Source organism: Podarcis tiliguerta, assembly GCF_965153285.1.
Source record: "Podarcis tiliguerta genome assembly, chromosome: 13".
NCBI classification, from domain to species: Eukaryota; Metazoa; Chordata; class Lepidosauria; order Squamata; family Lacertidae; genus Podarcis; species Podarcis tiliguerta.
In genome coordinates this window covers 9,180,875-9,208,855 of record NC_139546.1, presented here as the reverse complement: position 1 = coordinate 9,208,855, position 27,981 = coordinate 9,180,875, and the positions used below count along the sequence as shown (strand labels likewise).

General features: G+C 44.0%; 2 protein-coding genes and 1 long non-coding RNA gene across 5 annotated transcripts in view; 2 read left to right on the top strand and 1 right to left on the bottom strand.

Annotated features, from left to right (window-relative positions):
• EIF2AK3 (eukaryotic translation initiation factor 2 alpha kinase 3) overlaps window positions 1–8,116 on the top strand; it is a 43,922-nt gene extending 35,806 nt beyond the window's left edge. For both annotated transcript variants that reach the window (XM_083407499.1, XM_083407500.1), the window contains exons 14-17: window positions 154–321; window positions 1,788–1,889; window positions 4,903–4,965; window positions 7,064–8,116. In XM_083407499.1, coding sequence (XP_083263625.1) covers window positions 154–321; window positions 1,788–1,889; window positions 4,903–4,965; window positions 7,064–7,228 — 498 coding nt within the window. In that variant the 3' untranslated portion in view covers window positions 7,229–8,116. The remainder of the gene's footprint in view (window positions 1–153; window positions 322–1,787; window positions 1,890–4,902; window positions 4,966–7,063) is intronic.
• The window catches only part of LOC310661726, a 313,777-nt gene that overhangs the window by 104,037 nt on the left and 181,759 nt on the right, over window positions 1–27,981 (top strand). The window lies entirely within an intron of this gene.
• On the bottom strand, window positions 9,855–21,004 carry LOC310661661 (histamine H2 receptor-like). 2 transcript variants are annotated; one of them, XM_083408077.1, is made up of 4 exons: window positions 20,812–21,004; window positions 17,468–17,790; window positions 14,758–14,934; window positions 9,855–10,558 (listed from the first exon to the last, which is right to left on the bottom strand). In XM_083408077.1, the coding sequence occupies exons 2-4, from the start codon at window positions 17,737–17,739 to the stop codon at window positions 9,895–9,897; spliced, it is 1,113 nt and encodes a 370-aa protein (XP_083264203.1). In that variant the 5' UTR covers window positions 17,740–17,790; window positions 20,812–21,004; the 3' UTR covers window positions 9,855–9,894. The 2 variants fall into 2 exon arrangements, 1 of the variants encoding a protein (XP_083264203.1); XR_014504009.1 differs by lacking the exons at window positions 9,855–10,558; window positions 20,812–21,004 and having other exon boundaries at window positions 14,828–14,934; window positions 17,450–17,573.

The window sequence follows — 27,981 nt, the reverse complement described above, 5'->3', positions numbered from 1 at the left end:
CCACCCGCGTCCCAAATGTTGTAGGGCTCAGCAAATTAGGAAAATGTATTGACACAATTGAACAGGACCTGCTAGATGTGGACAGCAAGCTAGGTCTTACTTAATATATTGACTTGGTCCTCCACTTGCTCACCGGATCTGTTTTTCTTCTAGCCCTCCAACATATTTTTCACAATGGATGACATAGTAAAAGTTGGGGATTTCGGGCTCGTGACTGAAATGGACCAAGACGAAGAGGACAACTCTGTTCTAACACCGATGCCAGCTTATGACAGGCACACGGGGCAAGTTGGGACCAAGCTCTACATGAGCCCAGAACAGGTACGCTCTATGCCTTGGTTTTAATCAGCAGAGCTAAATGCCACTTTAATTTTTAAAACCTAGATGCTAGAGCAGCTTATTGACTGTAAATATGAACTGTGAACCAAGAAGCTGTTGGTTTTTTTAAATCTTGTCTCGGGTCCAAGCTGACTAAGGGACATTGGACAAACAACTTTTTTCCAGTCTCAGCACTTCTCTACAATATGGGAATAGGGACCTCCAGGTATAAGGCGGTATATAAAATCAATAATAATAATAGTAGTAGTAGTAGTAATAATAATAATAATAATAATTCTGTTCCATTCTACAATGTTGTAGTGAGGATTGCTGAGAGTGTGTGTAGCCTTTTCAGGCTTTAAATATTATATTGGCTTTCATTACATTCATTGGTGGCAGGTTTTTAAAAATTCTGTACACTGGAGAATCATATAACTTCAACTTTTTGTAGATGTAGAATAATGTTTTAAAATATTTCTGGGTGTCATTACGTGTTTTCAGACAGTTGTTGTTGTTTAGTCGTGTTCAACTCTTCATGACCCCATGGACCAGAGTATGCCAGGCACTCCTCTCTTCCACTGTCTCCCACAGTTTGGTCAAACTCATGTTGGTAGCTTCGAGAACACTGTCCAACCTTCTCCTCTGTCGTCCCCTTCTCCTTGTGCCCTCAATTTTTCCCAACATCATGGTCTTTCCCAGGGAGTCTTCTCTTCTCATGAGGTGGCCAAAGTATTGGAGCCTCGGCTTCAGGATCTGTCCTTCCAGTGAGCACTGTATAGGGTGTCAAGGAACAGATATTTGCAAGTGTGGCCTGCAATAAAACTTTGCTGTGTGACGTGCCCCTGTTTACTGTCCAGCCAGCCATGCCCTCTTGCATGATAGTCCATCCTGTCCCTGCTATCCGTTCACCCTTCAAGAGACTCTTAGTGGATGCTCTGTTCTCATCCGTCTGTTTTGAACTGGAGTCCCTTAGGGTTCTTTCTAAAGATGCTTCATATCTCTGCAGCCTCATGGTACCCCTGTACATCCCAATCTGTTCTCAGTTGGTGTCACTTGGTTACAGTTTATTAGAGGGAGGGGTTACTGTTGCGAATAACATTTTATTCGAAAATACACACCATTCATGGGTTGGTGTATATGTGTGAAGGGGTTTCCCACAATCCTCAATATTGTTGCATGTATTAGTTGGTTGCTGTTATGAAGTAGATTTTTGAGTTACAGGCATAGTAAGTCTGTACCATTTTCATGCTCTTCAACTAATTGTGGTGTCTTACAATGAAATTATTATCCATTAACGTTTATTAAAACCAGCTAAAGATGATTAGATATCAGCTGATACAGTTTGCTCCAATTCTGTATATTTTGTTGGGTTTGGTCAGAGACAGGTGTAGGAAGGAATAATTGTGGCCTGTATGAGTTCAAAAGATCCAATTGCTTGACCACCACTTTTTTTGTCTTGAATTCTCTAGATCTATGGAAACGCTTATTCACACAAAGTGGATATCTTTTCTTTGGGGCTGATCTTGTTTGAGCTCCTTTACCCTTTCAGCACTCAAATGGAGAGAGTCAGGGTAGGTATCTCCTGCTAGAAGATATCCTTCTCTCATCCCAGTGAGAAAGTAGATTTTAGCATAGCAATAAGATAAAAGTTGAGTGTACAGAATACTACAGAATCATTGGCATGGAGTTGTGAGTTTACCATATCGCTGGAGAAGCAAACAATACAGCTCGGGTGTTCTGGAGACACCGTAGGCAGGGACACCCGTAAAAGTATGTTGCCATGTAGATTGTAAAGGTAAAGGGACCCCTGGCCATTAGGTCCAGTTGTGACCAACTCTGGGGTTGCAGCGCTCATCTCGCTTTATTGGCCAAGGGAGCCAGCGTACAGCTTGCGGGTCATGTGGCCAGCATGACTAAGCCACTTCTGGCAAACCAGAGCAGCACACGGAAACGGTGTTTACCTTCCCGCTGGAGCGGTACCTATTTATCTACTTGCACTGGTGTGCTTTCGAACTGCTAGTTTGGCAGGAGCTGGGACCGAGCAACGGGAGCTCACCCCGTCAAGGGGATTCAAACCGCCAACCTTCTGATCTGCAAGTCCTAGGCTCTGTGGTTTAACCCACAGCGCCACCCTGAGTCCATGTTGGGGCTGGTTTTCATACCAGTTTTTTGTATTGTACACTTTTGAAAGCTTGTACAATATAAAGGGAATGATGGTTGCAATACCTATTTTGGGAAGTTTTCTTGCTTCAGAAGCAAGATGCTTTCATAGTTATCCTCACGGTACATTTTAAATGCTTATGTGTAATGATCACCATCACCACCCCATAATAAGGAGCATAACAATGGGCCTTTGCTCTGGTAATTGCTGGTCTTTTAAATATGTTTGTCCACTAAAGGGAAACCCCCAAATGTTACATATACAGTGGTGCCCCGCAAGACGAATGCCTCGCAAGACGGAAAACCCGCTAGACGAAAGGGTTTTTCTGTTTTTCGATGCGCTTCGCAGGACGAATTTCCCTATGGGCTTGCTTCGCAAGACGAAAATGTCTTGCGAGTCTTGAGATTTTTTTTCGCTCCCCACCCCCTTTTTCTAAGCCGCTAAACCGCTAAAGACTCTCCTCCCTGGAAGAGAGGGGAGTGGTTGTGGGTGGGAGCCCGAGCCCCGCCCCCTCGCAGGGGGCGACAGCCCCCTGCCTTCCCTCTTACCTGGCTGGCGCCGACGCCCATCAGCAGGCACCCAATCAGGTGCCGCTGAGGAGGCGTGTCCTCCAGCATATATGCTGGGCGCCAGCCCCCTCCCGGCCTCTCTTCTCGTCAATCTTCGTCCCGTCGCGAGTCAATGCCTTCATTTTTTGGGTATTCCGTTAAAGGAATCTGGCGGTCGTGTATTCTGTCCGATGCCTGCTTGGCGGGAGGCCATGGCACGACCCTCGGTGACATCAGGGGAGAGCCTATAGTTGGATTAGCATCAACAGGCTCCACCTACTGGTGATTCAACCCCCTTTGTTGTGGACATCCAATGCCTAAGCCAATACCTTTTCACTGCTGTAACCAATAAAAGTTGTGGCCTTTCCTTGCCCATAAACCTTATATCACGTGTCCTTGTGTATTCATTCCAAATCGCGGGGCTCGGGTCCTCGAACCCACAATAGCCTTTTAGCAGCTAATCCGCTAATCCCTTAAGCCTTTAATAGCTGCTAAACCGCTAATAGCGCTAAGCCGCTAATAGGGTTGCTTCGCAAGATGAAAAAAACCGCTAGACGAAGAGACTCGCGGAACGAATTAATTTCGTCTTCCGAGGCACCACTGTAAAAGGGATACGAGCTTCCATGGAACCTGAAATGTGTACCAAACCCAAAAGAATTCAATTGGCGGGGGGAGAGACTGGATCCAGCACACTGCCTGCTCCCCCCCCCCTTCATTAAACAGCTCTCCTGGGCTGGCCATCCATAAAATTGTAGAGTTGGGGGCACCCCAGTGGTCATCTGGTCCAACCCCTTTATAATGCAGGAATCTGAACTACAGCATCCATGGCAGTTACTGTGACCACCTATTGGCGGTCAAATGAACGGCAAAGTGTGATGACACCTTAAATTTTTATGTATGTAGGACAGGGGTCAGCAACCTTTTTCAGCTGTGGGCCAGTCCACTGTCCCTCAGACCATGTGGTGGGCCGGACTCTATTTTTTTTTGGGGGGGGGGGAAGGGAGAAATGAACGAATTCCTATGCCCCAGAAATAACCCAGAGATGCATTTTAAATAAAAGGACACATCCTACTCATGTAAAAACACGCTGACTCCTGGACCGCCCGTGGGCTGGATTGAGAAGGCGATTGGGCCACATCCGGCACACAGGCTTTGGGTTGCTTATCCCTGATCTAGGAAGACCTCAAATAACTGGAGTATTTTAATACAACTGTGCAGATAGAAATGTTCATGATTTTTATAATTTATCCATACAGTGAAATATTTGCTATTTCAGTAGCAGGGCAGACCCTTTGGCGCACAGAATTACAAAATTCCAACTGATGGTTTTCAATCTAAAATTCAATGTGTGATGGGATAAATAACAGAGGTAGTGTAATAATAATAATAATAATAATAATAATAATAATTTATTACTTATACCCCACCTACCTGGCTGGGCCTCCCCAGCCACTCTGGGTGGCTCCCAACAGGATATTAAAAACATAATAAAACATCAAACTTAAAAACTTTCCCAAACAGGTCTGCCTTCAGATGTCTTTTAAAGATAAAATAGCTGCTTATTTCCTTCACATCTGGTGGGAGGGTGTTCGACAGGGCGGGCGCCACTACCAAGAAGGCCCTCTGCCTGGTTCCCTGTAACCTCGCTTCTCGCAATGAGGGAACCGCCAGAAGGCCCGCGGCACTGCTAGAAATGTGCGACAGCTTACATAGTTTAGGATCTGCACGGTTCTGTGCACCGTGGGAAATGTGATTTCTGCTTTTGTTATCTAAAGAATTACAGTTCAGGGCTTCAAGCTAAAGCAAGTGTATGGCTTGTAAAAAAACAATGTTTCAAATGACAATACAAAGGCTTTTTTTTCTTTCTTGTTACAGACATTGAGCGAAGTAAGGAACTTGACTTTCCCGCCACTCTTCATTCAGAAATATCCACAGGAGGTAAGTTTTAATATAACTTTGGTCTGGTTGTGTGGTTTATTTTCAAACTTTGCTTGGATTATAGTTTTAAGCTGTGGATTTTTTTTTTTATCTTGGGGGATAACATTTTAACAAGCTGAAATAAATAATGGTGGTTCATCACTTCATTAGAAAATTCACCTAACTTATTGTGATTTCAAAGGGGGACGATTTTTATCATGACGTCAATTGATATTAATGAAATAAGTCCATAAGGAATTAAAGTTGAAAGGGATTCCATTGCATCTTATTTGTTCTTCATTTCTGGTTTATGCTTGCTCTCCTAACAGTAGTACTGTGTGTCATTAAATCATTTATTTAAGACTGACACCACATTAAAAGGAATGTATTTTGCCCATCCTTTTATTTGCTATGCACAAGCAATCCAGTCCTTTTAATTACTGATTAAGTATTCCCAGTCACATGCTTATGTAGTCAAAACTGCACCAGCCACACACAAGAGAGGAATTATCAGTAGACTCAGGTTGACCCTAAGGTACAAAACCTCTGCAGGAAAAAAGTAAGTGGGACATATAATAAAATATTTTTAAATGCTGCATATAGAAATAAGTGGAGAAATCCACAATATTAATTTAACAGGGGCTAGGCACCACTGTGGGACGCGGGTGGTGCTGTGGGTTAAACCACAGAGCCTAGGGCTTGCCGATCAGAAGGCTGGCGGTTCGAATCCCCATGCCGGGGTGAGCTCCCGTTGCTCAGTCCCAGCTCCTGCCAACTTAGCAGTTCAAAAGCACGTCAAAGTCCAAGTAGATAAATAGCTACCGCTCCGGCGGAAAGGTAAACAGCGTTTCCGTGCACTGCTCTGGTTCGCCAGAAGCGGCTTAGTCATGCTGACCACATGACCCGGAAGCTGTGCACCGGCTCCCTCGGCCAATAAAGCGAGATGAGCGCCGCAACCCCAGAGTCGGTCACAACTGGACCTAATGGTCAGGGGTCCCTTTACCTTTAGGCACCACTGTGTCCACACAACACCCAAATAACCCAAAAGTTAGAAGCACCAGCTCTCCTTAATATTAATTAAATCAGTTTGTGTGGGTTCCACAAGCAGCTTTCTATCAGGTTTTCTATCTTAGCTTCAGAGATAGAAATATCAGGTACCTCCCTACCATTCTGTTGGGCAAAAACCTGAGTTAATTATAATTCATTTCATTGAGAAAATTGTTCATTTAAAAAAAAAATCCCTTAGAGTTTTGCAAAGGAGAAAAGGAGTCTTAAGAACTCCAAGAGAAGTAAGTAATAAGTAAAAATATGTACCGTATTTTTCACTCTATAAGATGCACCCGACCATAGTTTTTAAAGGTAAAGGTACCCCTGCCCATACGGGCCAGTCTTGCCAGACTCTAGGGTTGTGCGCTCATCTCAATCTATAGGCCGGGAGCCAGCGCTGTCCGCAGACACTTCCGGGTCACGTGGCCAGCGTGACAAGCTGCATCTGGCGAGCCAGCGCAGCACACGGAACGCCGTTTACCTTCCCGCTAGTAAGCGGTCTCTATTTATCTACTTGCACCCGGGGGTGCTTTTGAACTGCTAGGTTGGCAGGCACTGGGACCGAACGACGGGAGCGCATCCCGCAGCGGGGATTCGAACCGCTGATCTTTCGATTGGCAAGTCCTAGGCGATGAGGCTTTTACCCACAGCGCCACCCGGGTCCCTCCATAGTTTTTAGAGGAGGAAAACAAGAAAAAAATCTCTCCATCTCTGCGCAGCGCCTCTCCAGCGAAGTGGTAGCGGGAACAGAGCTTCTACCATTTCTCTTCCCGCTTCGCTGAAGAGGCTCTGCACAGCGCCATTTGCTCCATAAGACACACACACATTTCCCCTTACTTTTTAGGAGGAAAAAAGTGCATCTTATGGAGCAAAAAATACGGTATTTAATCACTGGAATTTGAAAATAAAAGATTGGGGTTACAATGAGCCCAAATTGCTTCTCAAACGCAGTGCAAAGAGAGTCTTTGCATTTCTTTTGTGGTCGGGAGGCAGACTAGAGCTGGGCACTGAGGATAACTGAAAACATCTCCACTGTCTGAAATCTCACAGATTTCCCTTATTTTCCATTTAGTATGCAATGGTAAAGCACATGCTGTCTCCAAGCCCCACGGAAAGACCAGAGGCTGCAGAGATCATTGAGAACCCTTTATTTGAAGATGTCGAGTTCCCAGCAACGCCTGTGCTCAGGCAAAGGTCACGGACAATGAGTACATCCGGAATGAAGCATTCAAGATAGCTGAGTAAATAAGATGGCACAATTATTATGAGCACACTGGACAGATCTCAGAGTGGTCACCCGGCAGGATAATCCAGCATCAAGCAATGTCACTGGAATATTCCTGCTCAGAGCTTTATTTTCTCATTTCAGTTTTATGCACACAATTATCATGGGACAAAGCTAATCGTTTCTGTTTAACGCTTTTCAGATGACTTTCACACCATAACTTGGCCTACCTTAGCTGCGATACACCCTTTGGTGTTTGGATTGTGTTAATATTTTCTAGGGAATTTGGAAAGGATGCCTGTTATGTAAATAGAATTAAATTCTGTATTTTTATAGAACCAAGTGGTCTCTCTAACTCTGACATCTAGGTCCTGATTACATTCATTTAAGACATGAAGACCTTTAAAACAAGCTTAAAATATATTTAAAAAACCCCTCTATATTTTGTCCCTGGAGGATAAAGTAAGAATAGTTTTACTATTGGTAGCCAGTTCTAGAGCAAATGGTGATTTGTTTCTACACAGTAGAAGTTATTGAAAAGTGTTTAGATGAAGATGGAAGAAGATTTAGCAATAAAAAATCTGGTTGAACCTGGGTTCGAATTACAACAATAACAAATTAAGCATTAATTCATTATTATTTTTTTGTATTTCCTGGATGTAGCATCCACTGTAATCTTGGCAGGCTTGTAGTAATCATTCTGACACATTTCTTTACCAGGATGTTACAGCTTAATAACACCCTTTTCTCACTGTAAATATGTTAATTTTATTTATAAAATGGCAAGATCAATCCATTTGGGTTGGCGGTGTACAGTATGCACTTGGAACAATTGTTAGGTGCATTTAATTACTGTGACTTTTTTCAAGTCTGATTTAATAAAGTCTTTTTTTATTTAGATGCAGTTGTTTCCCCGCCCCCTAAATAATAACCAGTGTAACTCCTTTTGCCGTTTTCCATTGGTTGCAATCCGAAGAGCCATGCATCTTTGCCAAATATTTCTCTGTCTCACAGATGGATCGCATCCTTCACATTGTACCTAACTCTGGAGGGTTACCCAAGCCATACTAACCTCTTTTTTTGCAGGCTGCAATAGGAAGAAGAACTGAAAACATCCCATAGCACCTTTGGATCCTAGACAGTATATTCTGATTTCTGCTGCTATTTACGAAGTATAATGCAATTTACCATATTTTTTGCTCTATAAGACTCACTTTTTCCCTCCTAAAAAGTAAGGGGAAATGTGTGCGCGTCTTATGGAGCAAATGCAGGCTGCGCAGCTATCCCAGAAGCCAGAACAGCAAGAGGGATTGCTGCTTTCACTGCGCAGCGATCCCTCTTGCTGTTCTGGCTTCTGAGATTCAGAATATTTTTGTTTCTTGTTTTCCTCCTCCAAAAACTAGGTGCGTCTTGTAATACGGTAATACGGTATATTACCAGGGGGTTGACCAGAAAGGTCTTCATTTTGTGGTTAATCCTAGACCATCGATTCTCAAAAGTTTTCTGCAGTTGTCCCTTCAGAGGTTTAAGAAGGACACTAAAGGTAAAGGTACCCCTGCCCGTACGGGCCAGTCTTGACAGACTCTAGGGTTGTGTGCCCATCTCACTTAAGAGGCTGGGGGCCAGCGCTGTCCGGAGACACTTCCGGGTCACGTGGCCAGCGTGACAAAGCCGCATCTGGTGAGCCAGCGCAACACACGGAAACGCCGTTTACCTTCCCGCCAGTAAGCGGTCCCTATTTATCTACTTGCACCCGGAGGTGCTTTCGAACTGCTAGGTTGGCAGGCGCTGGGACCGAACAACGGGAGCGCACCCCGCCGCGGGGATTCGAACCGCCGACCTTTCGATCGGCAAGCCCTAGGCGCTGAGGCTTTTACCCACAGTGCCACCCGCATCCCCATAAGAAGGACACTAGCGAGGAACAAAAACAGACCAAAAGAATACCAACCCTACCTAGCCATTGATTCAAGCGGAGATTTAAGCTGGAGACAGCATCGAAAATAGCGGTGGAGAAACTGAGCCAAAGGGAATAACGGTAATCATGGCAAAGGCTGTTGCAGCCATCTTTCAGAATGGCTGTGTTTTATAGAAAGCTAAAACCCAGGTCTGTAGCTTAATGGACTCAACTGGTACTCTGCTACATTTGGCACAGAAAGGGCTCAAATCCAGCCCCAGCTAGAATAATCAATGGCTTCTTTTGTTGGCATATTCTAGCTATTTCCCCCTGTAGCTATTCACCTGCTGTACAAGAAAAAACTTCACCATGCTTATGTTTTGCAATACAAGTTCAGCCCAAAACCCATTTTATATTTAGGGTTCTCATACTGGATGGTGAAGGCAGTGGCGTAGCGTGGGTTGTCAGCACCCGGGGCAAGGCAAGTAATTTGCGCCCCCCCCCCCGCTGCACTGTCCCTCCCCCAGATAGTCCCTCGCTCTCTCCGCACCGCACCGCACGCCTGGCACCCTCCCCTCCACAGTGGGCGGCGACCCGGCGGCTCGGATTCGCACAGCCAGCACTGCAGTGAGAGAGAGTGAGTGAGCCAGGGAGGGGCACAGAGCTGTGAGTGCGAGCGCGCCCCCTCCCCCAGATGTTGCGGCCGGGCCCCCCTGCACCCCCCACGCTACGCCACTGGGTGAAGGATTCCAGTGACTCTCCTCCTGCCCACACGTGTGAAGACTTAATCAGAGTTGCAGAACATAGATCTTCTTTCCCCTTGCACTCTGGGGTCTTGAGCCGTCTTTGTGAACGTCACTATCGAAACGATATCCTCGCCCATGTCCACTTGAGACCCGCGCCTGCAGCTCAGCAGCTTCTTCAAAGCTCGCTGAAAGTCCCGGTTGAGGAAAGCATAGAGCATTGGGTTGATTGTGGAATTGCAATAGCCCAGCCAGGTGATGATCTTGAAAGTGCCAAGAAGAACTTTGCTGGGGGAATTGGCCCCGTTGGTGGCCAACCATACGTTGAAGACAAAATACGGCAGCCAACACAGTACGAAGACAGATATGAGGATGCTGATGGTGCGAGTTGCCTTGTTTTCCAGCTGCAGGCTGTTCTGGCGTTTACTCTGTGGATGGTAGTGAAGGTCGAGGGTCTGAGAGACGATGCGGGAGGCCTTGAGTCTGGATGCACGGTAGATGAAGAAGTACATACTGCACATGATGGCGAAGGGGATGAAGAAGGCCAGAGCTGAAGCTACAATGGCGAAAACCCAGTTGGTGACAAAGACGCACTCTTTGCTCTCGTCAAAATCCACGCCGGGTATCTCATTCCAGCCTTTCATGATGGGCAAAAAGGAAATCAAGGAAGAATAGATCCAGACAGCGCAGGTCATTATGATGCACCTGTAAATGAAAAGAAAAGAATTCTTGGGATACCTGTTGCTACATCCCACTTGCTGTAACTGGTGCGTAGGTGCTGAAGATGAGCCAATGCTTTTGGCCACCTTGCGGATGGAAAATGAGGAAAGGGACATAACATAATGTTGGCTGACTGGGAACAGTTATGGACCACAGGTATGAAATTTACGGCATGTAATGCCTTAAGAGAGAATATTATGAAAATGATATACAGGTGGTACATGACACCAGTCAAGCTAGCAAAAATCTATCATCTGCCCAATAATAAATGCTGGAAATGTAAAGAAACTGAAGGCACATTCTTTCACCTTTGGTGGACGTGCCCAAGGATTAAGGCTTTCTGGGAGATGATTTATAATGAAATGAAAAAGGTATTTAAATATACCTTTCTGAAGAAACCAGAGGCATTTCTCCTGGGCATGGTTGGCCAATTGGTGTTAAAGAAGGATAGAACTTTATGTATGCTACAACAGCAGCAAGAATACTTATCGTGAAGTATTGGAAGACATAAGAATAACCCACTCTGGAAGAATGGCAGATGAAGGTGATGGACTATATGGAATTGGCGGAAATGACCGGCAGAATCCGAGACCAGGGAGAAGAGTCAGTGGAAGAAGATTGGAAGAAATTTAAAGACTATCTACAGAAATACTGTAAAATTAATGAATGTTAGAATGATGCTGGATTGAAGTCAAGTGGGATTTTTAGCAGCAAGGTTAAGGAATATGTAAAAATGGATTGTTAGCAGGCGATAATTTAAAGCTATAATATATTAAGATAAAAGATTAAGATAAAATTAAAGAGGGAAAGGATTTGCTGAATTAACCAATTGTATTGGAATGCAAGAAAGGGAGGCGTGAGGAGGTCAGGGAAATAAGTAAAGGAAAGATAAGATATGGAAAGACTGATTTGTTTTTAACTGTTTTTATTTTGTATTTTCTTTTTCTTTTTATTCTTCTTTACTCTTTAATTTTTGTAATATGTTGAAAATTTTAATAAATATATATTTTTTTAAAAAAAAGGAAAATGAGGAAAGATCAGGATTTTCGATGCATGCTTCTGCTCCAGGGTTGCCAAAAAGAAAACGTTGCTTTATTGTCATTAGAATATTTGTCATGTACAGACTGATTTAGAATGTTCAAGGATGTTCACGTTATCTTAGTAAAGTTGTCGCTGCCTTTGCTTATCCTATACAGTCATACCTCGGGATGAATACGCTTCAGCTTAAATATTTTTGGGTTGCGCTCCGCAGCGACCCGGAAGTAACGGAGCGCGTTACTTCTGGGTTTTGCCGCATGCGCAGACGCTCAAAATGACGTCATGCGCGGAAGCGGTGAAACATGGCACGCGCAGGCACGTCTTGCGTTCCCTTCAGGATGCGAACAGGGCTCCAGAACGGATCCCGTTCGCATCCAGAGGTACCACTGTACAGGCGTTCTCCCCTGTCGCGTTCTGGGCCCCTGCGTACATAAGTAGAAATCTCGAGTGGGCAGCACCCTCTAAAAAGCCTCTAAATAAACTCCCCTCCCCCCCCCCCGCTTTCCCACTCCCCACATAACACTTTTCTTTTTTTCTTTTTTTTAAATAATATTTATTCCAATTTTAACAAATACAGAAAAAAATTGAAAAAAACAAAATACAGTAATATAAAGAAAAAAACAAGGATAGAAAAAAATTAAAAATACATAAAAACCACACCTCCACCCCACCAACAGAAGAAAAAAAACAAAAGCATTTAAAAAAGAAACACTTCCATTTTTCAGAATTCCATCCTTCAATAACTTATTTCCTCGACCTCCTCCCACCTCCCTTTTTGTATTCCAGTTAATAATTAAGTCAGCAAATTATTTCCATCTTTCACTGCTTACTCACTTATCTTAATCCATTTAAACCTCATCTTCCCATCAACATCTAAAAGATTATCTATACTCCAATCTAATAAAAAGAGAAAGGAGAAAAACCTCAAATCTTATACCCTTAAATCCTAAAATCTCAAATCCTTATCATATTTCCACTAAAGTCATATAAATTCATTCCACCATCTTCCAACATTCCTTAATTATACAATATTATACTAAGTACTGTTTAAAAAAATTCCCTCTGGTTTTGGATTTTATCAGTCTTTTCTGCCAATTTTATCAGTCTTTTCTGTCAGTTCCATTAATTCCATCAACCTGGTGCTCTTATGTCCGAGGCTCTTAGCTCTTCTCCCTGTTCTGTCTGCGGATTTCTTTCAGTACCTAAAATTAAATCCCCAAGGGCTTTCTTCTCGGCAGCTCCTTTGTTCGATTTCAACATGATTACCCGTACTCCATGTTCAAAATTATAATCCAAGAGGTATTCCAAAGCATACTCCACAGTCTCTTTGAGGTTACGGAACTCCACTTTTCCAAGCTTTCCCGCAGTGCCACCCTCCAACAGAAAGTCCATCCATCTTGCCTTATTCAGCCCACATAACACTTTTCAACTAGTCTGGAGGCCATGCAGAAAAGTGACTGCTGCTGTTGTGTCACATCGCTTGCTAGGCAGGGGGGCTCAGCAGTGTAAACTAAAGCCCTGCTGCACCTCCCATCTCTTTGGGGCTTCCTCCACCCTCACTGAAGTCCTCTTTGAGCTCTGGGGGAGGAGAGGTTGTCTCCTTGCAAGCCACAAAGACTGCACCTTTTCCAGCACTTCCTGGTTTGCATCTATATATTTCCTGCTGCTGCACACATACGCGGTTGCACATGAGTCCGTTTTGCGTAAGTACAGCAGAAGGGAGACTGAGGCTTAGTTGTTTGTCTGAAGCCACCTGTTGGTTTCTTGGAAGAGAAAAGATTCGAAGCACCAACTTCTTGGGTTGCAGATCACTCACTGGCTTTAGGATTCAATTTTTGTAGAATATCTGCCACAACAGCAGCAAGAATACTCATCGCAAAGTATTGGAAGACACAAGATCTACCCACCCGGGAAGAATGGCAGATGAAGCTGATGGACTACATGGAAATGGCAAAAATGACTGGCAGAATCCGAGACCAGGGAGAAGAGTCGATGGAAGAAGATTGGGGGGGGGGGAGTATATTTACAGAAATATTGCAAAATTAATGAATGTTAGAAGAATATTGGAATGAAGTTACATGGTTTTAGCAGAAGTGTTATTAAGAATGATATGAATATTAATTGTTAATGCGCTAAAGTGGAAAATTTAAAGTTAAATTGTGTTAGGATAAATTATAGAACAAAAATTGAGAAAGAGGGAAAGGATTTGTTGAACTAGCTAATTTGAACTAGAATACAAAAAAGGGAGGTGCGAGGAAGTCGAGGAAACAAGCATATGAAAGATAATGAAATGAAAATTGGATGTGTTTTAGTTTTTTCTTGTTTTGTGGTATTGTTTTTTCTTTTTCTTTTTGATGTATTGTTTGTTAAACTTTTATTGTTTCTTTTTTTCTTTTTTCTTTTTCTTTTTGTAACTATTAAATATTTAATAAATATCATTTTTTAAAGAAAACAAAAAAACAATTTTTGTAGAAGATCCTAATGTTTTTGAACCAGTTAAGTGATATGCCACCTCCTTTTCTCAACCACAGAACCCTTTTAAGGTCCCATGGCTGGCCATACAGGTTTCCAGCTGGCGATGAAGGTAAAATTTATGCAATTCACCTTCAGACATAAGACTGCACATTATTATTATGGTTATTATCATTATTATTCATCCCATGAGGAATCCTGATGCTATTTATGATATCATACATAAAACAGTTACATATATGTATATTTGACGACAGCTTATATTTTGAAGCCGAAAGGTACAGTGGTACCTCGGGTTAAGAACTTAATTCATTCTGGATGTCCGTTCTTAACCTGAAACTGTTCTTAACCCGAAGCACCACTTTAGCTAACGGGGTCTCTCGCCGCTGCGCCGCCGGAGCACGATTTCTGTTCTCATCCTGAAGCAAAGTTCTTAACCTGAGGTACTATTTCTGGGTTAGTGGAGTCTGTAACCTGAAGCGTCTGTAACCTGAGGTACCACTGTATTAATGAAATGGCTCTTAGGTTTTCACTTCCTCCTGAGTTGCAAGAGCAACAATGGCATTTTCTCAATCCTTAAAACCTGCAAATCAGGTTTTGCAACAGAAGCTTTGTCAGTCTTCCAAAGAGGCTTCGGCAGCTCTGCTCCAACAAGGGGGACCCAACATACTTGCCTTTGTCGCGACATCCTCTTTGAATAACGATAGGGTGTTACAACAGAACAGTATCTGTCCAGGCTAATGAAACACAAGGTGACGATGGAAGCCGTGCAGAACATGACGTCAAATGAGATCCAGACTTTGCAGAACTCTCTCCCAAACATCCACATGCCAGTCACTTCATAAACGATGCTGAAAGGAGAGACCAAGAGATGAAGCTTAAGTCGATGGCTGGCGCCACTTTGCTGTTTTCCTCCCAGCCTTCACATCACAACTATGCGGGGAGAATACCGAACATAGGTCCAGTAATAATAATTTATTATTTATACTCCACCCATCTGGTTGGGTTTCCCCAGCCACTCTGGGCAGCTCCCAACAGAATATTAAAAACATGATAAAGCCAAGTTACAGGGAACCAGGCACAGGGTCTTCTCGGTAGTGGCACCCGCCCTGTGGAACGCTCTCCCACCAGAAGTCAAAGAGAACAACAACTACCAAACTTTGAGAAGACATCTGAAGGCAGCCCTGCTTAGGGAAGCTTTTAATGTTTAATAGGTTATTGTATTTTAGTGTTCTGTTGGAAGCCGCCCAGAATGGCTGGGGAAACCCAGCCAGATGGGTGGGGTATAAATAAATTATTATTATTATTATTATTATTATTATTATTATTATTATTATTATTATTATCATTATCATTATCATTATTATTATTATATCAAAAATTAAAAGCTTCCCTAAACAGGGCTGCCTTCAGATGTCTTCTAAAAGTCTAATAGTTGTTTACAGTCGTACCTTGGATCTTGAATGCCTTAGCTCCCGAACGATCGAAACCCGGTAGTGAGTGTTCTGGTTTCTGAATGATTTTTGGAAGCTAAATATCTGACAGGGCTTCCGTAGCTTCTGATTGGCTGCAGGAGCTTCCTACAGCCAATCAGAAGCCACACTTTGGTTTTTTAACGTTTTGGAAGTCGAACCGACTTCCGGAACGGATTCCTTTAGACTTCCAAGGTACGACTGTATTTCCTTGACATCTGGTGGGAGGGTGTTCCACAGAGCGGGTGCCACCACCGAGAAGGCCCTCTGCCTGGTTCCCTGTAATCTCACTTCTCGCAACGAGGGAACCGCCAGAAGGCCTTCGGAGCTGGACCTCAGTGTCCGGGCTGAACGATGGGGGTGGAGACGCTTTTTCAGGAATACTAGCATCAGGGCTGTCTAATGGCATTCCTTTTGAGGCAGTTCTCTCAGCATGCTCTACAATCAGTTAACTATTGACTTGGGTTTTTTTTCAAGACTGATTTTCAAGCTTTGCATCTCCAGGGAAAACATGGCCACCTTGGTTTGTCTGCAAAGAAATGGCTTGCATGCCAGCTGTGGATTCTGGAACATGGGTCAATGGCACACAGGGACGTGGCCAGATTTATTGTTGACCTTGTGTGAACTGGAGGCATTCTAGAAGATGCCCAGCTCTTTCCTGACACTCTGTATTGGTAAAATATTTCCAGCTTATTTCTAACCATCTATTCTATGCTTTCAGTATCAATGGCACAGGGAATAGCAACGTGCAACTAGATTAAACCCCAATCTACTACGATAATACCTAACAACCCCCCCCCCCGAAGAACCGTTTACATTATTTACAGCAAGTGAGATGGGAAAATATAAACTGTGTAGAAAGAATAATACTATATAACTAAAGCGTTTGTTTTTTGAAATGTTTGGAAGAAGATAAAAAACTCTCCAAATATTGATATTAGGAAGAAGCAGGATCTCGTTAGCCTCTGGATCCGCCATTATGGGAAAGAACGAGTTGCGGAGATAAATAGTCTTGGGGGAGGCGAGCACTTAATTTGTTATTATACCTGTACTTCAAGTCTGATTTGGCAAATCTCCCCTAGAAAGACTAATGTTTGATGCAACCTGTCTGAGAAAATTAATGAGCAAACGCCCAGATTTTATTTCATCAGAACTGAGTGAAGATGGCGTCTGCCACCAGAGAAGGACTTTTGGATTGATTCGGCATGAACACCAGCGTGTGAGGACATTCTGCAAACAACAAACATACCAGCTGCAAAAAAAAGGAGAGTCATGCAAATTTCACACAGAAGCACATTATTGTTTATTTCAACTCGCCTGTGGAAACAACTCAGAGGCCACGAAAAAAGGAAGGAGAACAACAGAAAGATTTAAAGAAGGAACTATTGGAAACTCAAGGCAGTAGAAACATAGGATGATTAGCACCCCACTGAACCTGAAGCATAGGAAGCCCCAACAAAAATTTATAATTTGGCAGAATATTTGTTTTTTTTAAAAAAATAATATTTATTAAAGGTTTTATAGTTACAAAAGAAAAGAAAAAGACAGTATATAAAAAAAGAAAATAAAAAAATTAAGAGATAATACATCAAAAATAAAAGAAAAAAAGAAGAAAAAGCTACATCCACACAACAAGAAAAAGCAAAAACATTTAAAAACACATCCATTTTTCATATCTTTATCTTTCAATGACTTATGTCCTCGACCTCCTCCCACCTCCCATTTTTGTATTCCAGTTAATTTGGCAGAATATTTGGACTATATGATATGTATTTGTATAATTTGGAATACTTAATGTGATTTGATTGGATTGTTAAAATAATTCCTGATTCTATTTTAATAGAATCTATTTAAATAAAATAGATTAAATCCCAAACCCCAGGAAGCAGCTTACCTTTGTCAGATTTCTTACCTAAATGGCATCACCAGGCAAGCCACAAGAAAATCTGCCATTGCTAAGGACATGATGAACATATAGGTGACTGTTCGAAGCCTCTTCTCCACCAAGGGGCAGATAAACACCACTGTGTTTCCCAAAAGAGTCGCCAAATCTATAAAAGCGAGTATCAGTCCAATTGCCACCTGCTGGAATCCAATGCCTGCTTCTGTCTGATTGGTTCCTGCTTTGACCAAGGACAAGGTGGCTGAACAGATATTGGACAGCAAAGAGATATTTATATCCATCTCTTCTCGTTGGGCTTAAAGCTGAAGAAACCAAGGACATCGAAGCCAAGTCTGTGAAAAGAGGGTGGGGGAGACTGCTTTATTCACTAACAGGTGATTCAGTATATCAAGCAACTTTCCGTTACCTATTCATAGAAAGGGGGACGCGGGCGGCGCTGTGGTCTAAACCACTGAGCCTCTTGAGCTTGCCGATCAGAAGGATGGGGTGAGCTCCTGCTGCTCTGTCCCAGCTCCTACCAACCTAGCAGTTCGAAAGCATGCCAGTGCAAGTAGATAAATAGGTACCGCTCCGGCGGGAAGGTAAATGGCGTTTCTGTGCGCTGCTTTGGTTCGGCAGAAGCAGCTTAGTCATGCTGGCCACATGACCTGGGAAATCTGTCTGCGGACAAACGCCAGCTCCCTGGGCCTGTAAAGCGAGATGAGCGCCACAACCCCAGAGCCGTCTGTGACTGGACTTAACTGTCAGAGGTCCTTTACCTTTACAGTGGTACCTCGGGTTACAGATGCTTCAGGTTACAGACACTTCAGGTTACAGACTCCGCTAACCCAGAAATATTACCTTGGGTTAAGAACTTTGCTTCAGGATGAGAACAGAAATTGTGCTCTGGCGGCACGGCAGCAGCAGGAGGCCCCATTAGCTAAAGTGGCGCTTCAGGTTAAGAACAGTTTCAGGTTAAGAACAGACCTCCAGAATGAATTAAGTTCTTAACCCGAGGTACCACTGTACCTCTCTCGCCCTGACCTAGCAACTGTGATCCACGCGACGGTCACCTCCAGACTGGATTATTGTAACTCGCTCTACGTGGGGCTGCCCTTGAGACTGACCCAGAAACTCCAGCGGGTGCAGAATGCCGCGGCGTTCTTGCTGCGAGATCACATTCACCCGGTGCTATACCAGCTGGACTGGCTCCCGGTGGAGTACAGGATCAGGTTTAAGGTGCTGGTTTTAACCTTCAAAGCCCTATATGGCCTAGGACCCTCGTACCTACAGGACCGCCTCTCCTGGTATGCCCCACAGAGGAACTTACTGTCTTCAAATAAAAACATCCTGAAGGTCCCAGGCCACAGAGAGGTTAGGCTGGCCTCAACTAGAGCCAGGGCTTTTTCGGCTGCGGCTCCAACCTGGTGGAACGCTCTGTCACAAGAGACAAGGGCCCTGCAGGACTTGACATCTTTCCGCAGGGCCTGCAAGACAGCTGTTCCACCAGGCCTTTGGTCAGGGTGCAGCCTGACTCCCTCCTTTGGCAATCTTTACAAAACTTTAGTTTATGGTTGCCATCAATTTTGAATTTGATTTTAATTAATTTTTTATAATGTTTTTATAATGTTGCACTATTTTAGTGTTGTTAGCTGCCCTGAGCCCGGCTTCGGCTGGGGTGGGCGGGATATAAATAAAATTTATTATTATTATTATTATTATTATTCATAGAAATCTATTCATTTGACCAAACTGTGGGAGGCAGTGGAAGACAGGAGTGCCTGGCGTGCTCTGGTCCATGGGGTCACAAAGAGTCGGACACGACTAAACGACTAAACAACAACAACATTCATAGTGTGCACAGGATAACGGATGAAAGACTTTTGTGGTGAATGAGCCGCTTCATCCATTAGTCAAAAGTGCAAGCTAGCGTTTAAAGGTGTCAGCAAGGAAGGCCAAATAAAAGAAGCTTCAAATTACAGCAATCAGTCAACTGTATGTGGCACACCTCCTCAGCAGGAACCGGCCACGATGAGCAAGGAACCCCTTGTTTTCCCATTTTGTTATTTTGCTATTGTAGTGGGTAAGGAGATGGTGCTTTAATACCGCCGTCTCTGATGCCTTCGGCACCATGAACCTCTTTGAGGACAGCATCATCAGAGTAGGGAGAGCAGGCTCAACACTGAATAATACAGTGGTACCCTGCAAGACGAATGCCTCGGAAGACCTAAAACTCACTAGACGAAAGGGTTTTTCGTTTTCTGAGGTGCTTTGCAAGACGGATTTTCCAAAGGGCTTGCTTCGCTAGACGAAACAGCCCTGCCTCTCCTGTCATGGCGACGGTCGCACGCTCGCTTCCCCGCTCCTCCGGCTCCCTCCCACCTTCCGGCTGACGGCTCCTCCGGCTCCCTCCGACCGTCCGGCTGATGGTCGACCTTCCGGCTGCCTCGCGCCGCTGCCCACCGCCCTCGCGCACTCCTCTGAGAGAGCCGTTGCCGCCAGCAGCCAGTGTTGCAGCCGGAGTCGCGCTCCTGAGCCCCGCCGCCCTCCAGCAGCCGCGTCGCGCGGTGGCCACAAGGCACGGGTGAGTCCAAGGACCGGCTGCGGCAGCTGCCCTGCTTCTCCCCACCCCTCCCCGCCGTGGTGCATCGCAAGACGAAAAAACTCGCTCTACAAAAAAACTCGCGGAATGAATTAATATCGTCTTGCGAGGCACCACTGTACTTGAAAATTGTAACAGAACCAAATCCCCCCCCCCCCAAATCAAAATTTGGCTATCAAAATGGGTGTTTCTAGACAGTAGATGGTTGATTATCCTTCAGATCAGGGGAGCATGGAGGACTGGCTCAAAGATTTGGATGGAAAAGAAAGACACGATTCTGTCCTTCGAATGAAGTACCGCTGGCGACATTAGTGACAGAGAGCAATGCGAATAACAAAATAACCAACCACCAAACCTGCTGGACCTTTGAGAGTGTGTATGCTTCTAAGCTTTGCTCTTTTTTGTTCTTCTTTTCTGACTCGTACGACAGTCTTTGAAGTTGCATGTATGCAAAACTTCCATATACTTTAGAAGTGGTCAAAATGCCCAATGTTTTTGGATATTTGATTTTAAAATGCACAGCTCTGCTCATCTTCTGTTTTTCAGTACATACATCGAAACAACATATACACAAATTCCTGTAATGTACAACGTTCCTGTTACAAACTGGCCTCCTCCTTTGCCACTAAGCCGTATGCTAAAAATCAGACGGAATTTGAAAGAAAGAAAACACACATTAAGAATACACTTCCAAATAAAATCAGCACTGAATGAGAAACTAAATACAGCAACACAATGACAATGAAAGAAATCTCATGCTAAGGGAACTCACCTTTCTCTTGTCTCTCTCTGGTAATGATGGCATTACATTTTTAAAAATCTGATTTCAGCACTAGGCTGTTCTCTGGCTTGCCGGAAAAAGCAGAGTCTCTTTCAGCCAGTGTGCATGATTAATCCACCTCCTCTGCAACAGAGTTGGTTATAATCTGATATTTCTGCCAGCGCTCATTTGAAAAAAGGATGGGGGGAAACTTCCACTGTCTACACTTCCTATGCCGGCAGCTGAATCGAAGAGATGAAGAGTCGGGCGGTTGGGAGGTATAAATACAAGCATCTTTTTCAAGTGACTCACACCAGATCACAAGAGGACCTGTTTCCCTCAGAGGTACTATCTCTTGCCACAAAAGGGTTCCCTGAATTCACACGCACAAACACTGTCTTTCTGTCAACACTGGAAGTTTAGTTTAAAACAACGGCTCGTACTTTTAACAGACTATATATCTAAAAAGTATGGGAAGAGGTGGTACATGACACCAGTCAAGCTTGAAAAAATTTATCATCTGCCCGACAATAAATGTTGGAAATGTAAAGAGACTGAAGGTACATTCTTTCACCTTTGGTGGACATGCTCAATGATTAAGACATTCTGGGAGATGATTTAGAATGAAATGAAAAAGGTATTCAAATATACCTTCCTGAAGAAACCAGAGGCCTTTCTCCTGGGCATGGTTGGCCAATTGGTGCTAAAGAAGGATAGAACTTTCTTTAGGTATGCAACGACAGCAGCAAGAGTACTTATCGCGAAGTATTGGAAGACACAAGATTTACTCACCCGGGAAGAATGGCAGATGAAACTGATGGACTACATGGAAATGGCGGAAATGACCGGCAGAATCTGAGACCAGGGAGAGGAGTCGGTGGAAGAAGACTGGAAAAAGTTTAAAGATTATTTACAGAAATACTGCAAAATTAATGAATGTGAAAAGAATGGTGGAATGAAGTTATATGGCTTTAGTAGAAATGTTATAAGGATTTAGGTATAAATAGATTAATGGAATTTTAAAGGTAAAATAAGGTTAGAATGTGTTAGGATAATTATAGGACAGATAACAGAGGAAGATGGAAGGGAATTGCTGAAACATTTGACAGAAGTGGAATACGAAAAGGGAGGTGTGAGGAGCTCGGTGAAATAAGTGAATGAAAGATAAGATACTGAAATTGTTTGAGTGTTTTAAATTGTTTTTGTTTGGTTTTGTTAGTTTAATGTGTCTAGTGTTATGTAGTGTCTTTATATTGTATTGTATTGTTCTTTTTGTTTGTTTTTCCTTTCTGTTTTTATTTGGTTTTGTGTAAATTGTTCAAAAAGTAATAAATATTATTTAAAAAAAAGAGTATGGGAAGAGAAGAGGAGAATTATGAAATTCGTGCGCTGACTTTCGGTTACTGGGTCTGAAGATCTCTCCTGAAGGCCGTATCCTGTCCACTCCGATAGATAATAATAACAACAACAACAACAATAATAATAATTAATAATTTTTATTGATATCCCGCCCTCCCCAACAACAATAAAATAGCACAACATTCTAAAATCATTTCATTATAAAATTAATTCAACTCAAATTGATGGCAACCATTAGGCTAAAGATCTGTGAAGATTGCCAAAGGAGGGAGTCAGGCTGCACCCTGACCAAAGGCCTGGTGGAACAGCTCTGTCTTGCAGGCCCTGCGGAAAGATGTCAAGTCCCGCAAGGCCCCAGTTTCTTGTGACAGAGCGTTCCACCAGATCGGAGCCACAGCCGAAAAAGCCCTGGCTCTACTTGAGGCCAGCCTAACCTCTCTGTGGCCTGGGACCTCCAAGATGTTTTTGTTTGAAGACTGTAAGGTCCTCCGTGGGACATACCAGGAGAGGCGGTCCCGTAGGTATGAAGGTCCTAGGCCGTATAGGGCTTTTAAGGTTAAAACCAGCACCTTAAACCTGATCCTGCAGTCCACCGGGAGCCAGTGCAGCTGGTATAGCACCGGGTGAATGTGATCTCGCAGCAAAGACCCCGTAAGGAGTCTCGCCGCGGCATTCTGCACCCGCTGGAGTTTCTGGGTCAGTCTCAAGGGCAGCCCCAATGATACTGGAGTCAGGCCTGGAGCGAGCAAGAATAGGATCTCCTCCCCATCACTTGTAGCCTGGGGTGTCTGGACATTTCAGAGAGGAGCTGTTGATGGGAAGGAATGAACCCCAAGTCTGCTGCACCTTCCTGAATGCTCCTGTTCCTCTAGAAATTCAAGGAAATTGGGAGGCAAAGCTGCACACAGCACTGTTAGTATATAGCATGTAGTTTGGCCCTTGAATATAGACCACTCTACTTCCATAAGGGGGATGCGGGTGGCGCTGTGGGTTAAACCACAGAGCCTAGGGCTTGCCGATCAGAAGGTCGGCGGTTCGAATCCCCGCGACGGGGTGAGCTCCCGTTGCTTGGTCCCTGCTCCTGCCAACCTAGCAGTTTGAACGCACGTCAATGTGCAAGTAGATAAATAGGTACCACTCTGGCGGGAAGGTAAATGGTGTTTCCGTGTGCTGCTCTGGTTCACCAGAAGCAGCCTATGCTGGCCACATGACCCGGAAGCTGTACGCCTGCTCCCTCGGCCAATAAAGCGAGATGAGCGCCGCAACCCCAGTGTCAGCCACAACTGGACCTAATGGTCAGGGGTCGCTTTACCTTTACTTCCATAAGGAGGGGACATGATTCTGGGTTTTTTTGGGGGGGATGAAAAATATAACAGAAAAATGTGCCCACTTACTGAGACACTCCTTGCAAATTGGGAAAATATGAGAGGAATGCCATCTTCATATTTGCTGCCTTTAATGTCTGTTTCTTATAACAAATTTAAACTAAATCCACCACTAGGAAATAAGCTGCTGATGCTCCAGTTCTTTGCAGTTATCTGGAAGCAAGACCCACTGAAAACAATCGATAATTTAGAATCCTAAAACTACCGACTTTCATCCTGTTACTGGAAACCCTACTAGTATAAAATCAAGCAAACCATTTCTTTTTATCATTTACATAACTGTTCTCTTCCCTATTTAACAGACTGTTCTCCATCTGGCTTATCCTCACACTCATTTGTTCTGGCAATGGATTTGCTGTCCTCTTCCATTTTGGGGGGGGGAAAAGACCCAGTTTGTGGCCAGCCATTTCCCAACTGAATTGCAACGCCATCCTTTGCTGTGGCACATGGGCAATTGATATTGATGCACCAGGGCAGCTGAATGGTCCGTGAGGCGGTTTGTAAACTAAGTGCACAGGGATCTGTTACTTTAAAATATGGTCATCATGGTTCGTTCAGGGATAGACTGCAACTACCTATGTAAAGATCATCACAGAGAAAGAAATCAAGGACGGGTTGTCTGCAAAGCTGTCAGAAACGATAGAATGGGTTATGAGTTCTTTGTGGTGTAAATGGGCATTGTTGTCTTGGAAGATGTTTAGTAGGGCCAATTCTGGGGTGATGTCTATTACTTGCTTAGTTATTTTACATATTTCTTGTATGGCTGTTGTCCAGAATAGTTGGATTTTGGGACACTCCCACCACATGTGGAGGTATGTGCCTGTGGAGGTGCACCCTCTCCAGCATTTTGGTGAGGTTCCTGGGTGTTTTAGCGCTAGTTTCCTTGGTGTTAGGTACCACCTGTAGGTGAGTTTCAGTGTGAGTTCTTTTCTTTTCGTTGATATGGATTTAAAGGGGGGTTTAGACCACATTCTGGTCCATTGAGTGGGGTTAATCTCATAGCCTATGTCATTCTCCCATTGTTTTGCATACACAGCCCAACAGGACAATAACAATAATCCACCAACAGCATACAAATCAATATGGCCAACCTAATCCAAAACACCCACCCACCTCACTCACACACGAAAACAAAGATCACCACAGCCAATCACAAGCAAACAATCACACCCTAGGCCAACCCCAACCTCTCTCACCACCAAAGGAACACAAGTGAACAACACAAGCAACGCTGACACCAAACTCTACATACATTAAACATAATAGAAACACCGCCATCCGACCCCACCCCCATCCATCTTCTCTCTCTCCACCCCCCTTTCTTATTCCTTTCTTTTTCTTCTCCCCCTAATGCCTCAACAAATGAAATGGATTTGTAAAAATGTTACATGGGGGGGGGGAATACAAGGCATTACACTTACTTCTGTAAAACAAGAAAATCCTTAATAAAATATCAAGATGGGGGGGAAAAAGAAACGATAGAATGCTGCAAAGTATGGCCCCCTGGGATGAGGTCCCATGGATCAGAGGATCTATCAGATCACACCTCATAGAAACATGCTGAGGAGTTGAAAAAAATGCTTAAAATCCCATTAAGGAAAAAACCAGAGGCTTACCTACTGCGCCTTTTAGGAAAAGAAATACAGTGGTACCTCTGGTTACGTACTTAATTCATTCCGGAGGTCCGTTCTTAACCTGAAACTGTTCTTAACCTGAAGCACCACATTAGCTCATGGGGCCTCCCGCTGCCGCCGTGCCGCCAGAGCACGATTTCTGTTCTCATCCTGAAGCAAAGTTCTTAACCCGAGGTACTATTTCTGGGTTAGTGGAGTCTGTAACCTGAAGCGTATGTAACCCGAGGTACCACTGTACCGAAATCGAAAAGAGAATTTTCTTAAATGAGACCACCACAGCTAGGATAGTAGTAGATCTAAATGGAAAGCTAAAGAACTACCTACCAAGGGGGAATGGATGGGTTCTCAAATTAAATGAATACAGTGGTACCTCAGGTTACAGACGCTTCAGGTTACAGACTGCTCCACGTGCTCCTTGGAGATAATATTGGAGACTTCTGTTTGTTTGTTGAACTGCATGAACTCCATGTAGAACAGAATGTGCCTCACCTGCCGCCTTCCAGGTATTGTTGGACTACAACTCCCATCATAGCGGGCCATGCTCCGGGAATGATGGGAAATGGGGAGCCAACATTACTTGGAAATCTGCAAGTTTGCTACCCCTGGTGTGGAAGGAAGAACTAAAGGAAGAAAGCTGTTAGCTTGGCACAGAGCTTTCGTAAACTGTCGCACAATAATTTAAAGGCCACTTTGAAGCAGCAGGAACCGAAATAGGGGCACTGCGGAGGAGAAAAACCTTCACAGAACCAAGAATAGCACAAATGCCAGCATGTCTGAGGAATAATAGCATGAACTCGAAAGAGATGCAACAGGAAATTGAAATAAAGCAGGCAAGACAGGATGTTTGGACCGAAAGAAATCTAATAGAACGGCTTCCAAACCTGATTTCTCTCAAGGTTCATAATTTTAAAAGACGAAAGCTGAGAGCATCTGGCAGTGCAGAATGAACCAGAAACCCTGATGGGATTTGAAAAGGCAAAATATTTCCCCCCTCTTTCATTGCTGCATTGCAAGGAGTTGGACTCGATGAATCTTGGGATCCTGAAATACACTCGGAGTCCTGTAGTGATTTCATGCTCTTTATTGCAGCTTGTAAAACAGTGATTGAATTGCCCCCCCAAACCTCAGGCTTTTATAAACATTATTTACACAATGAGTCCCGTCTGATTGGCTGATACTGCTTCCCTCCTGGAGCCTGATTGGTCTTTTCCTGTAGGCCAATCAGTTGTTGCATCCTAGGATCCTACTCCAGTAGTGATGTATGGAAGTGAGAGCTGGACCATAAAGAAGGCTGATCGCCGAAGAATTGATGCTTTTGAATTCTGGTGCTGGAGGAGACTCTTGAGAGTCCCATGGACTGCAAGAAGATCAAACCTATAAATTCTTAAGGAAATCAGCCCTGAGTGCTCACGGGAAGGACAGATCCTGAAGCTGAGGCTCCAAGACTTTGGCCACCTCATGAGAAGAGAAGACTCCCTGGAAAAGACCCTGATGTTGGGAAAGATGGAGGGCACAAGGAGAAGGGGACGACGGAGGACGAGATGGTTGGACAGTGTTCTCGAAGCTACAAACATGAATCTGACCAAACTGCGGGTGGCAGTGGAAGACAGGAGTGCCTGGCGTGCTCTGGTCCAAGGGGGTCATGAAGAGTCGGACACGACTGAACGACTAAACAACAACAACAACAAAAGATCCTACTTGCCTATTGTTCTAGGATCCAAGCTTAGTACATAACAGATCCCTTCCAACTCTGCAATTCTATGATTTCTGAAGGGTGGTCTCTTCCTAAACACGCTTGGCATAGGTCCATCCTAAGCAAATTTCTGCCAGAAGTAGTATTAAAAAAACATAGTGGGACTTCCGTCCTGGTAAACATGGCAAGATGGGGGCTATTGTGTTGCTGCGATTTAGTTGTTGGCAAAATTAAATCACAACGTTCTTTTGTGATGTCGGAGCTGATTACAGGTGAAACTCGGAAAATTAGAATATCTTAGAAAAGTTCATTTATTTCAGTAATTCAACTTAAAAGGTGAAACTAATGTATGAGATAGACTCATGACATGCAAAGCAAGATACGTCAAGCCTTTATTTGTTATAATTGTGATGATCATGGTGTACAGCCGATGAAAACCCCAAATTAACAATCTCAGAAAATTAGAATATTAAATGAAATCAGCAAAACAAGGATTGCAAATAGAGCAATACTGGACCTCTGAGAAGTAGAAGCATGCATATGTACTCAGTACTTGGTTTGGGCCCCTTTTGCATCAATTACTGCCTCAATGCGGTATGGCATGGATGCTATCAGCCTGTGGCACTGCTGAGGTGTTATGGAAGACCAGGATGCATCAATAGCAGCCTTCAGCTCTTCTGCATTGCTCGGTCTCATGTCTCTCATCTTTCTTTTGGCAATGACCCATAGATTCTCTATGGGGTTCAGGTCAGGTGAGTTTGCTGGCCAATCAAGCACAGTAATCCCATGGACATTGAACCAGGTTTTGGTACTTTTGGCAGTGTGGGCAGGTGACAAAGTCCTGCTGGAAAATGAAGTCAGCATCCCCATAAAGCTCGTCTGCGGAAGGAAGCATGAAGTGCTCCAAAATCTCCTGGTAGATGGCTACGATGACCCTGGACTTAATGAAGCACAGTGGACCAACACCAGCTGACGACATGGCTCCCCAAATCAACCCAGACTGTGGAAACTTCACACTGGTCTTCAAGCATCTGGCAATTTGTGCCTCCCCATTCTTCCTCCAGACTCTGGGTCCTTGGTTTCCAAATGAGATGCAAAAGCTGCTCTCATC